The 16718-nt window shown below is 42.0% G+C and overlaps 1 protein-coding gene across 3 annotated transcripts; it reads left to right on the top strand.

The window, feature by feature from the left end:
* The first annotated feature begins 186 nt into the window (after window positions 1-186).
* On the top strand, window positions 187-14017 carry LOC108895287 (transmembrane protein 125). 3 transcript variants are annotated; one of them, XM_018694009.2, is made up of 3 exons: window positions 187-569; window positions 6121-7199; window positions 11449-14017. In XM_018694009.2, exon 3 carries the CDS (start codon window positions 11842-11844, stop codon window positions 12538-12540), a length of 699 nt encoding a protein of 232 aa, XP_018549525.1. In that variant the 5' UTR covers window positions 187-569; window positions 6121-7199; window positions 11449-11841; the 3' UTR covers window positions 12541-14017. The 3 variants fall into 3 exon arrangements, with proteins under 3 accessions (XP_018549525.1, XP_018549526.1, XP_050933104.1); XM_018694010.2 differs by lacking the exon at window positions 6121-7199; XM_051077147.1 differs by lacking the exons at window positions 187-569; window positions 6121-7199 and adding an exon at window positions 7214-7637.
* Window positions 14018-16718: the final 2701 nt, after the last annotated feature.

The following is a 16718-nucleotide window of genomic DNA, read 5'->3' on the forward strand; positions in this document are numbered from 1 at the left end:
TATTCATATTATATCAATCAATCAATAACGACTATAGCCTTTATTGATCAGCCTAGCACAGAGATAAATTGCATTTTTCCTCTTTAGGGACTTGACTGGCTAAACCACGTCTGCTCTCAGCTCATCAGCCGATATCCCAATCACAGTGTAGCTTTTATTTATTAGAGCTGTCATACCCCGTGTCATGTGCTGCGGTTTCCCACGAGGGACCTACGGAGGAGCGGAGGTCGATCCACCGACTCTCTGTCCCCTCCCATCGGCGTCCCCTGCCGCCGTGCGCGGCCACACCTGCATTAAACGGGGAAAGTCCGTCCGCTGGAGAGGCAGAGGGACTGTGGGGCTTCAGAGAGAGCGGAGGCAGGAAACAGAGCACCTACAGCAAGGTCCCATCGCATTGCTCTGTACCCCCGGACTGTTTGATATAAACGGGGATCAAAGCGTGAAGGCGGGCAGCGACCGGAGGCGCTGAGACTTTGTCACCGTGTACACTGGCTGGGAATTAAGATTAAAGACGAGCGGAGCTGCTCGCTGCTGAATAAGAGACCGAGTCTGACCGGCTGAGCGCACAGGTAAGGAACGCTTCTGATAAACAAGATACACAGAGAGGAACTGCCCCGTTCCAACTTTTTTTTTTTTTAATGAACCGGCTTTTCACTTTTAACTATTGTATTTAAACTTATTTTTGAGGAATATTAGGAGCTAAATTATCCGTTTCATATATTTATCATCTTATTCCCCACCCCCAAAAGGATTAAAAAAAAACCCCAAAATAAAATAATTATGATACTACATTCTAACACTACTGAATTATACATTTTGTAAATGTTTGTTTACAATGTGAGTTTATTCTGAACTTCTATCACTTACACAATAAAAAACATTTGTTGGTTATCCTGTCATTAAGGCTACTGTTGCAAAAAATATAACTAGGCTATATGTGTTACTAACATATAGCTTAATGTGTGTTTGTGTCTTGCATAAATCTCTCTTTCCTTTTTCCTCTTATTTCCTGTAATCCAAAATAAATGGTAACAATGAAGATTTTCTTTCTCTTGTTTTTTTTTATTTTGTTTCTTTCAAAGCAGACAGATGATTTGACTATCTGACTAAATCCCATGTAGTATTTTCTTTGTCTAACACTATCATACTTCCTCTCATGATCTCCAAAGTCATCCAAAGTACTGAAATGAAAAGCAGCCTTTGTTGTTTGTGAGGACATGCTGTGCTGCTCGACTACAATAAATATTAATAGACTTTTCAAACCTGTTTTGTTCTCCAAGCACACACTGTGTAAATTTTCTTACCTGTAACAGAATATTAAATCATTATGAAGAAACACATTAGCAGCCAAGACTGTAGATTCACAGGCATTAACCTCTAAACACATCTAATCTTAATAAATTTAATTATGACTTCTAAGAGAGGATTACTGTATCTATAAATTATAGGGCAATGGCTCCAGTCATTCCACGTTAATGTTTGTGTATTCAGGACTTTCCCTAAAAGAATGAACTACAGTTTTGTTTCCATCAAAACAAGGAAGTAAAACATGTTGTATTACACCCTAACCTTTGCACCTGTGGGATGGCCTGCAGTCACCAAGAACAGATACTGTAACAATGATGGCCTCATTTGCACTGTAGATCATCAATTCATAGGGCCACTGTCATATAGTCAGAGGTCATTTTTGCTGCATTGTGGAAAATCCATAAAGCACATAGAGGGGAAGTGTTGTTGATGCTGTATTCAAGTTATTGGGATTGGAAGAGATCAATACACTGTCCAGGCATGACCCCCCCACCACCACTCCCCACCCCCCCGTGCCACTTGGTCATGCAGATCTGTTCTAAGTATCTAAAGACCAATGATTAATCATGACAGTTCATCCGAAGCAGGTTCTGTGCTGTCGCTCCCACTATACCAGGAACACTTTAAAGATCTTTTAAAATGGGGTCTAACACTTAAAAACAACTCAGGCTGAAAACAACATGTGATAGACCTCATTAGGAAAGAGCCTCAAGTTAACATAGAGCGCTGGATGAAAGAACAGGAGGGGAAAAAACAAAGTGCGTCAGTGATTGAGTCTGTGGATGACCGTGCAGAGTGGAGGAGTTATATGAGAGCTGTGTATAGGTGAGGTGTGTATGTCTCTCTCTCTGTATGTGTGACATGGATGCCAGACACAGAGTGGAGTAGAGAGTAGGCCAGAATCTTAAATATCCCCGAGAGGCATTTTGTTTCACAGTCAGCAGATACACAGAGTCAGGCATGTAGTGTGTCGTCAATAGCGGCTGTGCCGAGTGCGACCACCTCTGTCTCTGCGCATAAAACACACCCACCAACAAGCATAATCAATTCAAGTCGTCCAATTCAATATACAGTAGCAGTAGCTGGAGTAAGACACAGACGTTTTTGTGTCGAGGAAAGTCATTCTCTCTTGTATTATTCTCAAATTGTTTATCATAACTTTAAAGTGCATAGTGCAACTTTAGCATGTTAATATGCTGATACCGACAACGTTAACATGCTGAGGTTTAGCTGGCATGTTACAGCTGAGGCTGACTGGAAAGTCATTAGTTTTGCAGGTATTTAGCCGGACTGTTTCTTGGCCAGAATGAGTTGCTAAGCAACAGGAAGACAGCGGCCTAGGCTTACCTTTGGACAGATGCAAGCTAAGTGTTTTCCTGTGCTTCCGGTCTTTGTGCTAAGCTAAGCTACGCAACTGCTGGCTCTAGCTTCTGGTTGTAGCATACAGATATAAGAGTGGTATCAATCTTTTCATCCAAGTCTTGGCAAGAAAGCAAATAAGATAATAATTTCCTAAAAGGTCACCAAAATTATTTCAAGTCATCTTATGTGAAATGTCAAAGTCTAACGTCTCTGAATTTAAGGCAATCCATTCAATAGTTATCAAGATGTTTCACATAAAACCACAAAACTCAACCTTATGTTGATACTTGAGAAAATAACAGGGGATCAGCAAAGTAATTGGTCCTCTTGGGGACATAACTGTCTGTGCAAAATTTCATGGCAATCTGTGAGGCTCAGAAAAACAGTTTCTCAGCCTAAACCATAAGGTGCTGCTGCAATATAGAGATGTCACTTCATGTAGTCAACAAACAAGACAGACGGCCAGATACTGAGTCGGCCATCTCATTCATTACAATCATTATCTCTAGACAGCCAATATCAAGTTAGAATATGCTGAATATCACCTCTGAACCCACAAGAGGTGGGGATGAGAGTTAAAAAAAAAAATAAAGACGGAAACAAAAAAAAGAAAAGGTAGCCTCTTTCCCATCGTCAGCAGGAGTGAAGCAGAAGGGGACCAGCATGTTAATTGGTGATTTGATTAGTGTTTTAATATTGCAGCTGTGCACGACAGAGGAAAGCAACCGGCTGCCCAGAGGTTTTTCTTTTTTTTCCTGTCTTTTTTTAAAATCAACAGTCACTCCTCCAATGCAGGGGCCGTGGGGGTTATCACACAGCTTAGTCATTATGCACGTCATTCAGTTCATTTCCTCCTCAACTTTGAAAAGAGAAAAAAATGGTTTCTTTGCTCTTGTTTGGTAATGGAGAGTATCTGACGGAAGCAGAAAGATTCAAGCCATTTTGAATTGGGCCCAGTGTTTAAGAGCCCCATTTGGCTCCTGCTGTAGAAAAGTGGCTGAATGGGATCCACAGCCTGTGCTAAACTGAACTAGACTTAGTTGGGCTACATTTATGTCACCAGCAGTGTGTAGCCTACCACCACTGAGAGGAGGAAGCTCTATTTAAAAAGAGGGAAATGCCATATGCCATATTAGATAACAGACTGAAAATGTTTTCTGTGCATTTATATGAATCATGTTTTGATTATCAGGGCCTGCATTGTTAATGTGTGTTTGTGCTGGGAGTTAACAATGCTCACAAATTTTACCGAGGCTGATGAATAGGTTGATTTTTAATGCTGGGAATTACAGAGGGAAAATACAAGAGGAAGTGAGGGGGGTAATGACACCAGAATCCTGCCGAGAAAATGGTGTAAACATGGGTGCAGCACACTGTTTATATGTATGTGCTTGCATGCGTTATGCCACAGGGGCTTTGCATCAGGCAGCCTTTTACCTGGAGCCAGAGGGGGATCTGTGGCAAAGACAAGTAATCCCCCCACCCACCCCATGCACACATCTTTCTTCCCAACACCAAAACGCCAGGGCAGACAGCAGACAGGAGAGATAAGAAGTTTGCCAGATAAAGGAGCATCGGTGGTGGAGACAGAGGAGGAGGAGAGGAGCAAGATGGAAGAAAGGAAGGTGTGGAGGACTGGGGAGATAAGGAAAGATAGGGGAGAAAACAGATGGAGATGAGAGTGTGTGTGTTTGTGTGTGTGGATAAGGTGTCAGGGGGGCAGGTCTTGGCTGGTTGTGCAGGTCGGGGTGATGCTGTGTGCCATAAGCTGAGAAATGAGCTCGCTCAGAAATGGTGGAATTAAACCATCTGAGAGGAGCCAGAGAGCAAGAGGGAGAATTGAAATGGGGAGGGTCTCTAAAGGTATCAGTGACTGTTAACACAAGGAGTCTGCAGCCACCATTGCATGCCAACATGCTCACAATGACTGTGCTGATCTCAGTACTTTAGATTTGGTTATAAACGCAACTATTAAAAATGATTTTAACCTGATGATGGCGTTCAGTGAAGAGGAGTGTATTATATTTCGTCCTGAGATTAACGTGAATGCTTTCACCACATTTTCAGGCAAATATCCTATTGTTATCCAGACATTTCTCTCTAAACCAGCGGTCACCAAACTTTTTTGCACCACGGACGGGTATCATGCAAGATGACATTTACACGGACCGGCCGTCGTCGGGATGGTCCAAATCACCGAAAAATAGACTTGGCATAAAAACAAACAAACGTAACGAGCATTATAGATCAAACTCACCATAACGCAGCAGCAGGAAGCATCAGCTCTTCAACAGTGAAAGACTTCTTAGCCTTAGCAACGCGGTTAGCAACGAAGTACGTTGTTCTCAGTGCAGCTACAGTTGTTCCTGTGGTGGCCCTGAAGACTGTCCTTCTTGTCCACGGTTTTTTCCCCCAACGAACTTAAGTTCAGGTTTATCTTTTAATGCTTTGTCAAAGTAGTTTTGAAGGCTTCACTGCCTCATTTGATAGCCTGTTGCCACATTATGTAGAGCCAGCCTGGAGCAGGTGAATCACCTGCCGTATTTTAAGTTGAACTCCTGGTATTTCCCACTAAATTCAGCTTTGTTTTTCTTGACAGTCTTAGGCTTTTCTGCTGTTTCATCATTGGGCATTTTTCCCTTTTCAAAGACGCTCTTCACAGACATTTTTAAAAAAACACATTTTAGCTAGTTAGCTCGCTAGCTTCATTTATCGGGCATCACAGCCATGACAAACAGGTATGTGTCAAGCGGTATCAGGAGGCACAGACGGATGTGATGGGCAGAGATTCCGGTCACTTTTCAAAATAAAACACCATAACAACAATATAAATTTTTTATGCTTTCTGTGCGGTCCGGTACTAAATGATCCACAACCTGGTACCGGTTGGGGACCGCTGCTCTAAACCACAAATATCAACCTCATGGCAGCACTAGAAAAGTCAGGGGATCTCTACACTTGCCAGTGTCCATCATCTGAGGGCCATGAATATCTGTACAAAATAGTTGTCCAGTTATCTCACCAGAGACCAAAGTCATGGACTGACCAACCAATCCAAATACCTACTAACACTGCTATCTCTAGAGCCATGAAAAGAAAAAAAGAGGACTATTTTGTGAGGAAATTGGCTGTAGGTGCAGCAGCTAAATGATTCCAGTTGAGCGGCTCATCTGTGCATCTCCCCTCGTCTCTATGTGTAACTGGCTCATTTTGATTAAGCTTTTAAACCAGGATGATAATTAAACAGCCATTTCTAGAGATGAAGCATCTTTGAGATTTGAACAAAGTGATGCACTTGCTGTTGGACAGATATAAGCTGGCATTCATTGGCAGAACAGAGCAGGGGAGGATTAAACAGATAAGCCCTGTTAAGGTGAACCATAAGGGCAAGTTTACAGTGCAGTGTGTGCAGCTGATGTAAAGGTCTGCCTTTCTCTCTGTCTGTCGTAGGTTTTCCTTGTGATCCCTGACAGAGCGAGGACAGTGACACTGACTCGGCCATTGTCTCCTGACTGTTTCCGAGCAGAGTGAGGCACCCCGAGTGCCTCAGCTGTCCATTGTGACTGTAGAGAAGAAAGAAAGATCCAGCTTGTCTGTATAAAGACCTATTCAGCATCATTTCTCTTTGCTAGCTACATTTGCAACCCTAAGAACAGCAGTGAAGTCTCAGCACTATCCCTACCCCCAAGCCTTTCCCCTCCATCCTCAGCCCCCCTCTCCTCTAACCCCCTTATCCCTATTCCACTCTGTCGGCCCCTTCCCTCTCCCCATCCCGAGCTTCAGCCTCAGCCTCTGCCCCATTCAGAGTCCCAGATGACAGCTCAGAAACATCCGTTACCCTCCCACTCCACACGAGCCTTCTTTCCTCTCCCTCCAGCCCCCGTGGCGCTTGGCACCAATGCCCATCACATAGACAGATGGAGCCAACCCTGACCCCTCTCCTCGCCCGTGGGGACGCAAAGAGAATCAACGCCTGACTAGAGGAGAGGGGGTGAGAGTGAGCAGGGGAGGGGGAGACAGGAAGGAGAGGAGAGGAGAGTATTGCTTTGTCACCACAGCAACACATCGCCCAGTCTCCCGTGGACTCCCCTTCAACCAAACCCGAGGCTCTGGGATAAAAAGGCGCACAGCAGGAAAGTCAGCAGCAGGACCAGAAGGACCTCATTTTTTTCCCTCAATTGTGCCTGACATATTTTTTCTTTGATTATTTGGCAGAGGTATCTTGTTCCGTGCTTGCATGGAGAGAAGAAGCGAACATTGACAAAATTCTAAATATAGGAAACGTCATTTGAAAGAAGCAGGAAACCACAAGGAGACGTATCTAAAAATGCTGAAGGAAAACCCACTCCAGAGTCAAACGTGTAGCTGAAGTTTTTCTGAACACCACAAAAGTTTCAGTCTGAGCCCTACACTTCCTTTTCCCTCTGGCTTCTGTGATCTAAATGAACTACGGTGGTAAAAGCTGCAATCGCTGGCAGAAATTTAGCCATTTTAACACACAGATCAACACACAGGAGAGACTTTTTACAGTAAGCAAGCCACTTTTTCGTTGTGCTTTCCACACCTTAATAAAGCAGAAAGCTTTTCACTGAAAGTAAAAAGGAAATACATATGGGACTCCAGTCAGAGTTTCCTTGGGTGTGCACATATACCTTCATCTAAGCTGTAACATCCTGCATTGCACCTCTGCTAAGTGATCACACATCCATTTTGTGTCAGGGCATCTGCAGTTTCACTCTGGCTAAAAATCTCACCCTCAATTTTTCGACTACTCCACTTTCCTTGGATGTTGTTGCTGTCTCCTAACCTACTCTGCTGACCGGCATTCTGATTAGCATATAATGCCAGACAACCAATTTTAAAAGAACCACGCTTCAACAATAAAATGAGACACTAATGGCCGGTGAAATGAATTCAGCGGGCCAACATAACAGAGGGGGGAATACCGGAGTCCCAAAGCTTCCCAGGTAATTGGAGTGCAGTATAGTGTTTTTTACTCCAAAGCACAGCTCCTCTGGTGACCTTGCAGGCTGAAAACTAAGAGGAGGCAGGCACACAGAGTGAAAGAGAAAGAGAATGATACTCTATGTCCGAGGTTTACAATTATCTTTGGGATTTTTCATCATTACTCTCGGTGCATTAGCATAACAGAGAAAGTTTGGACTGTTAGCGTCAGCCTCTCTTCAGTCATTTCAGTTTTCAGAGCAGAGCTGAGTGTCCAGGACACATTTATTATTCCAGTCACTTAAAAGGAACCCATTTAGGATGTTCTTAGTAACTGTTTCAAATAAATTGTGATAATGATCACTGGTGCAGCTTTCTATAGCTTCTGTGAGATACTTTGTTGGTATAACCGTTGTTTTTTTGATGAGTTAATGACCATCAAATTCTGATCTTCTTTGATTTCACAGGAGTTTTGGATTGTCAATCTAAAACTCCCTAATTGGGCCAAATGAAGGGATAAAGTGGATCATCATTAACACAGTTTTCTGACTGTTATTTGTTTTTGCAATTGGATAAAGTAGTACATCTGAGCATTCATATTTTATGAACATGCAAAAGAGTATTGTGGGAGTAGTGTGAAAATTCACAGCTGAGGTGTAAAGATTCAAGTTTGGACATAATGTTCTGAAGGTTTTTACTGCACAGATGTAAAGGACTTAAATGTTTTGTTCCTGACTAAATGCGCTTTTATGCTGTGCAACACTAATGATCATGTAAGTTTGCTGCATGTCACCACCATAATAGAATCTCCCAGTCTGAAGAATTTCTAAATTTTGAGAGCTTTTGGTTGCCAAAGCTCCCAACTGACCATCGCGCACTGTGCACAAATATTTTACCACATTTCTCAACAGATGGCACAAAATTGGTGGCTTTAATTCCAGATTACTCCAGCACTGTGGTCCTTGGAAAAACTGAACTGTGGTGTTGTGTGGAGTTGTGTAAATTGTTTGTGCCTCTGTACCTGTTTTCTATTACTTAAAAGGAGGCCAGTGGAGAGTGGAGCAGTGAGTCAGTGCTTTTGTAAAGATATTTATGAGGCCAATATGACACGGCTGATATGACAGAGTCTAGAGGTCATATAAGTGATAAAAGAGGAAAGGCAGACACAGTCCAGCAGCTGTGTGTGTGTGTATGTCTATGGGGACCAGAGTGTGAGAAACACAACATGGAGTAAGATATACTAGAGTCATTAAGGGTTCGATTTCATCTTATGATCTTTGTTGCATGCCATCGCCTCTCACTCTATCACCCAGTTGTTTCCCTGCTACAGTTTACTGTGAGCTATCTAATGAAACAGAAAATGATCTTTCACGAAACTGTGCTGTATGGAGAGAGGTGATATTTTCAAAGCCTCAGTAAGAGAGAGGTTTGGGTGGTGGTGGAGTATCGCACATATTGTTTTTGTCACCTTAACACCTTTGGCGCCTCCACCTCAGACACAAAAAACATAAGGATACACACCTCAATTACTGTGCTATTTCTGTGGCGCTACCTGTCAGTGACGCCGAGCTCAAACCAGCTGGGATTAATTAGTCACTCAACACACATACACACACAAATGCAGCTTCATCTCTGTCCATCTGTGTGTGAAACACACACATGCACACATCACAAGTGAATAAACACACATGCCAACACTCATGTACTTTTCACATCTTCACCTTTTACTACGTATTTACAGCTGTTCGCTCTTACAAAAACACTCACACACAAGCACCCACACACACACACACACACACACACACACAATCATCCATCAGATACAGAGTGTGAAAAGCTTCCAGAACAGCATGTTGCCAATAAACACACCTCCTCCCTCTCCTGTAATTACCTCACTCTTGATTTCACACCTTGTGTATGCACTTCATATCTCTCCGTGTCACTGTGTTACTGCTCTGCCTCAGTGCAAGGCAATACCTGTCCACACTAATATGAAATGTGATCTTGCATTTAGTTTATAGTCTTTTCTGAACAGGCGTGGGGGAAAATATTTATAATATAGAATTGTTCCTGTCACTGCATTTTCAATGGTTTCTAGGGGTGCCAAAAGTTTTTTTTTTTTAAACAAGATTTCCAGACTGAATGGGAGATCATGTTATACTTGCTCAGATTGACATATTTTTTTATCTTGCAGAGCAGTGTTTGTGTTAGCAAAATCCATGGCCAGTGAGGACAAGCTGTAACTCCTGTCAGCTTGTGTTGGGGCGCGTGGGCTTGTGCCGTGCACTGCTGACTTTGATAGAAATAAAGCCGCTGACAGGTTTTTAAAGACAAGCTGTCGACAGCCATAACCTTGAGGATGTTTGTTTGTGTGTGTGTGTGTGTGTGTGGGTGTGTGTGCTGTATATGTTTACATGATTGTGTTATGGGGGATGTGTGATGAGTACAAACTACAGTAGAGAGATTCAATATGCTGAGGTAAGGCAAAGAACGAACAAAGAGAGGATGGGGAATTAAACTGTCTTTCAGGTATAATGAGCCTTTACCTGACATGGGGTACAGTATAGTATAGACAATAGACACACAAGGGAGGAAGGATGATTAACTGGACTCAAGGTACTGGAGAATTCAAATGTGAGGACTCATCACGTGAGCTGCTGTGGGTGTGTGTTTGGGAGAATGAGAGGGAGAAAATTTACATTTGTGCATTAGTTGTTTGATTTTGTGTGTCTCTCTGTGTGTGTGCATATGTGTGTGGATGGGCATTGTTTATTCTATCGGCAGCTGATGCTTGTTTCATCCAGCCGCCTCTGTAGTGGCAACTCATTAGCATAGTGATAATGAGAGATAGAGAAGGTTGCCAGTGTCAGCACACCAAGTTTTTTACATCATCAAAACAGCAGTTTTGGGCATTCAGAGAAACTGTGTGTGTGTGTGTGTGTGTGTGTGTGTGTGTGTGTGTGTGTGTGTGTGTGTACGTACATTTTTAATTTGATGGATTTTTATCCTCCATGTACTGCAAAGATACACAAACTTAGAATTTTAAACAGTAACTTCACATCAAGCTGAATAGCACTGGATCAGTGCATTGCTGGTAGATGTGGTCAGAAGCACCTGTTATCACACCAAAGTGATGGTCACCAAAGTGCACGTCTACATCACTACAGCAAGATAAGAATTTCAGCCACTGGAACTTGCAACTTGCAAATGTTGTGAAGTTACCCTTATACTGCTTTATTTGTATGACTAGATCTTTCAGGGTGTGGAAAACAAACAGACATTAAACCTGCATTCCTTGTTCACAGAGCCTTTAATGTTGAGAACAAAGTGGATTAAAAGTAAAACCAGTCTCTGGAACTGACAATCCCTTTACTCTGCTTTGTGTTGTTGTGCTGGGTGAAGGAAAAATGGATGGGACCCCTGCACCTGTCTCTGTGGAGGTCAGACACAGAATCTATGTACAGGTCTGTCATACAGTTAGCTTAGACTTAGCGCACTGTAAAATATTAACAACTTATCTTACTACAGCAGCTAACAGTTTGCTGAGTGCACTATTTCATGTATTATCAGTCCAGCACTGTAAAATGCACCACATCCTCTTGTTACATCTCTCAGTATCACCCCAGTCCTGATGAGTCACAACACCATCATGTTCATACACGGGACATATTGATATGAATTCACTGAATTTGTGCAGGCCACTGAGCACCTGGGACATGTCTGCTAGGAACCAGCAGTCATTCAGAGAAAATATACCCACACTACTGAATAGATGGAGAGTGGAATCACACTCTGTACAAACCCTGTTACATCTTCATCTGTCTTCTCTTCCAGGTGATTGCCGCCACTCTGCAAAACTAAACTAGAAATTCTGTGGATGTTTGGATTCTTTGCTTCAGATCTGGATTCCTCTCTGTATCCAGTCAGGGCGAGTGATAAGCATTTTCATTCACAGAGGAGCAAGAGCCCTGAACTGACTTGTGAACTGCTGTGGAAACTTTGGATACAGACCTGGGTGGATAAAACTACAATAGATTGAAATCAGTCAAGTGTTTTAGGACATTTGGTGCATTGCCTTTGGTTCATTTCCTGCATAGATTTGCCACCAACTCTAGCCACATTTTAGATTTTCAGGATAAAAGCAGCAACTCCCCTAAGACTTAAAGATTCTTACCTGGATTTCGTGGTGGTGGCGTCCCTATTCAACAGGCTGGGAGTGGCGTTGGGATGCCTGAACTGGATAACTTTCCCCCCCTGAGGGGCCCCGGAGGCCCTGAGCTGGGCCTAAATGGACCGGCAGACCCAGCTCAAATTCAGCACAGTATCCTGGAGGAGCAGGTAGAGCTATGGTGGTTCAGAGATCCTGGGAAGTCTCTGCTCTGCTACTGTGTGGCTGTGCTTCTAATCCTAGGCTGTGGGCTGGGAGGAGTTGGACTTCTCTCCACCACCACCAGTGTCTCAAGCGAATGGCGTCTGGGCGCAGGCACAGCCCTCTGCCTGCTCGCCCTGGGAGTCCTCCTCAAACAACTGCTCAGCTCAGCTGTGCAGGACATGAATTGCGTTAGGAGCCGACAGCGGATTGACATGCTAAAAAGTGGCGGTTTATCAGACCTCCTTGTGGTTTTGATTACCGGGCTGTCGCTGTTGATTTGTGGAGGGGTTCTACTACGTCTGGCCCTGGCTAACCACATGCCGAAGCCTGGCCAAGCCCTTAATGACATGTACATTTCTGGAGTGGTTTTGTTGGCTGGAGGGGGGGCTGCAGTTGTGGGTGTTGGGATATACTTGGTTGTGGTGATCCTGCTTGAGAGGACAAGGCACGGACGGAGGTTGGTGGACCGGGTTTTGAATATCTTCACTGTCTCTGGACACATGGAACGCCAGGCTCGCAGAGAGACTACCTCCAGTCTGGCTAACCTCATATGAGATGTAACCACACTAAGACTGTGTATTTTGGTCCCTTGCTCTTAATGTCAGAACATTTAGCCTCAGCTAAATTATCCCACACATTACGAGAAACATGAGACTAAAACAAGATTCACTCTTTACATGCTTCAGCTTTGTCACCAGCTTGATCAGAGTGTGTGTGAGACAAAATGAGTTGAATTTGTAATTTCTGATAGGTGATGATGTTATAAATAAGCTGTCAAATCGCAGGAGTAGCATACTGAAGAAGAACTGATTAGTATGTACATGGCAATGCTCACAATGCAGCTGAAAATGTCCCAATTGATGGGACAGTGGCGTGAGTACACGTGAGACGTATTTGAAAGTTCAAATCAGCATTTTTTTATTTTTTTTTTAACAATTGTAAATCATACACCATTTACACAAGACTAAATGCCAAAAGACTGGTGCCTGAGGCAGCATATGACAGAGTCAGTGTTAGTATGCAGGTCACCAGCACAAAACAAGAATAAAAAAAGTTGATTTGACTGATATTTAAGAAGATTGAGTCAAATGAAAAGGATCCATTTTAGCTGAAACACATCTGAAACGAAAGGGAGAAGTGTTGGCTCCAAAACAGGCGTGACATCTTTTCATGTTATCGTTATCAGATGGGTTCAGCAGTATGCAATTAAATACATAGATATGTGTGAAATGAAGCTCTTCTCAAATCATCTCAGATGACATGTAAACAAGAGGTTGTAAGTAGTGTAAGCCTGCACAGATGAAGAGACAGAAAAAAGTGATATGAGGTTGTGGTTAAAAGGGCCATCAGTGTGTATAATGTCTGTATCTGTCATGAATATGTATCCTGTCAAAGTGCCCTTGGACCACACATCTGACCACTACCTGCTCTATGATTGTAAGTTGTCATGGGCACAAGCACCAGATGAATGGCTGAAATGTAAATGGTAACTGCAGAACAAACATAAATTACAAAAGTTGTATTTTTTAAATTTTCTTCATTTGTAATTTCTGTACCACCTTCACCCTGTCCATGTTCACATGAAGTAATGAAAACATGCAGCTGATGAATTTAACCATGGGTAAAATTGAGGATGGTCAATAGGTGAGAGGCTCAACAAGGCTAAACTTTAATTGGAATAACTTCTCCTGATCTCTTTTCTCTCCTCAGTTGTATGTAATTCATGCAGTAGGACTGTGGTGTTTGTAACAGACTCTCCAAACTTCACTGTAATATTTGGCTGCCTGTACACATGAGAAGACAGCATGATTGTTGGAGGATTATCTCACAGCACTTTAGAATATATGGATAATTTGTGGTTTTGTGCATCAATGCAGTATTGTCTTAACCTGTGACCCTTGCAGCACCTCCTTTTCCTTTAACCTGCTTTGTTCATTTTTTTTTATATTGACACCAAATCATTCGACTGTGTGTAATATAAAATGGTCACTCACAGTACTGAAATGGAGAATCACCAACTCTTCAGATCTATTGAGTTTTCTAGCCTCGTAGCTCATTGTTTGAATCTCATTGTTCTCATCAATCCCCAAAGGCAGCAGTGTCAAGCAATAAAGTTCAGATAAACAAACTGAGCATCAGCATCAGCTCCCCAGCACCAAGTTACAGAGTGGCTGATGGACCTATTCAAACATCTTGCTAGCTAAAATATTTTGCTCAGGAGTTAGTGGGTACCAAAACAGATGAGTAGAAAAATAACTTTATAACTGTCTATGTTATCCTCTGTCTGCTGAATGTATAAGGTGATAGTCCATGAAGACAGTTTGATGTCATATAGTTCATGCTTTAAAGTACAATAGCAAGTGGGTCCTGTATTATTACATCTTGTGGCAACAGCTTATAGAAGGGCCCTGTGTAAAAGTCAAGTTTTAAAACTGTGCTCAGCAAGCCTACACCTGTGTTGTGGAGTTACCAAAGATTCTTCTTGTTATGTTTGAGACTGTCCTTGTTGTCCTCTGGAAGATTTTGAGGATCTAAAATAAACAAGATAACATGAAACTGTCTTTATGAACATCTGCATGTGTTGTGTGTGCTTCTCACTGCTCCATCTGCACTGCAAACCAGAATTGTTCTACGTATGCGTGAAGGTTAGGATAACACATAGTGTAGAACAAATCAGGTTTCTGGTACAGTTTGGGCAATGACAGTGCCAACAAATAAGCCAAAACAACTTTATAAGCTAGTGATATGGCGGTGAGTGTGTTTTCTGCCCCCTGCTAGCTAAAAGTAAAGAATGCAGCTTTAAACACGCCAGCAAGCGTGCAAAAATGAAGGATGTTTGCAAACTTGCAATGGAAAAGTTAGGACATCTTTATACTGTATATTTTTCATGATTTTGTGAACATGTGACATATTTTCAAGAGATTGTTTTGGTGGTTGTGGAAGAATGGAAACAAAAGCCAGATTTCCTGAAAGAGTAAGGGGATCAATTAGCAGTTGAATTCATAGACTTTAACTTCATGTATATTTTTGGTGAGAGCAACTTAAATGTATTTAAATCCCTGATGCACTTGAAGTGAAAAGAGAAGGGTCCATAGTTGGGATGTGACAATTGTAGTCCTAGCACCTCTGAATTTATTAGATGTATTTTTGGCTCAGATAACAGTACATTATCATTCCCCACAGAGCAGAGAAGGAGAAACGACTGTTGGGGAAAAATCAGTGAAATTAAATCCATCATATCAAAATGGCCAGTCATAGAATTTCAATGCGCTTGCAAGAGTTTGAACTGGGTTGTCAATATGCTTAATCATCTTTCACTGAATTAGGTAAATCTACAGTACGCTGACACTGCTGCATTGTTATTATTGGGTCTTATTTGTTTCCAGAGGTGTTAAAACATTCACTTTGAAATGCAAAGAGTTCCATTTCTGCTGGAAAAAGTATTTATGATGCTTTTAAGACACAAAGAAAAAAACTGCAGTGTGTGGCAAATGAAGGTCATTTGTGTTTGTGAAATGTTTCTAAAGCCTTTGAGAGTAATTCCTCACATCACCTTACAGAGGAACCTCAGAAAAAGGTCCTGCATTGTGTCACATTTGTGTGTGTATGCGTGTGTGTGTGTGTCAGTCACGCCTCTTTATCTGTCTGCACATACGCATAGCCTATTGCCTTGAGACAAAAGGGGTCACACAGTTAACCATTGTTGGTGTGATGACGGACAGCAAACCGAAGGCACAATGCACAAGGCAGCAATCTGCAGGGACTGGTATAAACTAGCACCACTCTCTCTCTTTCACTCTCTCTAATACACGCACAGAAAAAAAAGCAAGGCTCATGCTGCATTTTTAAAACACACGCAGAAATCCTGTAATCCTCACTTACATGAATCTGTCTTTTGACCTGAAGTATACAGTAGAAATGGCAGGTTGTGTATCCATGCATGACAGCAAGAAGAGGTGAACAGAGCAAGGATGGAGGCAGGTCTAATACTGAGGAGAGACGACTGTGTGGGAGGAGAGGATTCAGAGTGTGAAAATATCTGAACACAAAGAACATAAACCAGACAAAATGTCCTCCGCTATAGCTCACTAAAGCCAAATGAAAATTTTATATATCCTCTCCAACTGACACTATAAAATATATATATATAAAAATATTTTTTTTTTTATCCACATCACAGTATATTTGTGTTGGATTCTGTCGGTCCTTATGTTCTCTCTCATGCTATGCAAGGCTGTAGTTTGGTCAGTGACCTGCTGTAGGTGTAGTATTAACAAATTCATTAACCTTCATGTTTACCTCTTAATACTGGCACTGGTATGACCCTTACCCATAGCTACAACACATCTCTTGCAATTGTGGATTCGTTCTTTGGACAGAGACAGACTCATTTACAATTTTTATGCGAAGCTAAGCTCTCTGCAAAAATGTGTGTTTCAAAAAAAAAAAAAAAAAAATCTAATTATCCCTTTGCACTCATATGAATCAAAACAAGTTCACAGCCTCTCAATGATAATATTTTTGAACTATTTTAACTTGGAATAACATATTCAATTTTGACATTTTTTGTTTTTATGTTTGTTCTATATGTTCCGTGTATGCAATATTTGGGGTTATATATTAGGGTGTTGGTTGGTTAGGTGTTTAGGCCTTGTTAGGAACTATGAAAAAAAAAATCTCTTCTGTAACAAAACACTTACACAACAAAAAAGGAGTGTATTTCAAAACAAGA

The sequence above is a fragment of the Lates calcarifer genome, linkage group LG17 (assembly GCF_001640805.2).
Source record: "Lates calcarifer isolate ASB-BC8 linkage group LG17, TLL_Latcal_v3, whole genome shotgun sequence".
In the NCBI taxonomy this organism is placed as follows: Eukaryota; Metazoa; Chordata; class Actinopteri; family Centropomidae; genus Lates; species Lates calcarifer.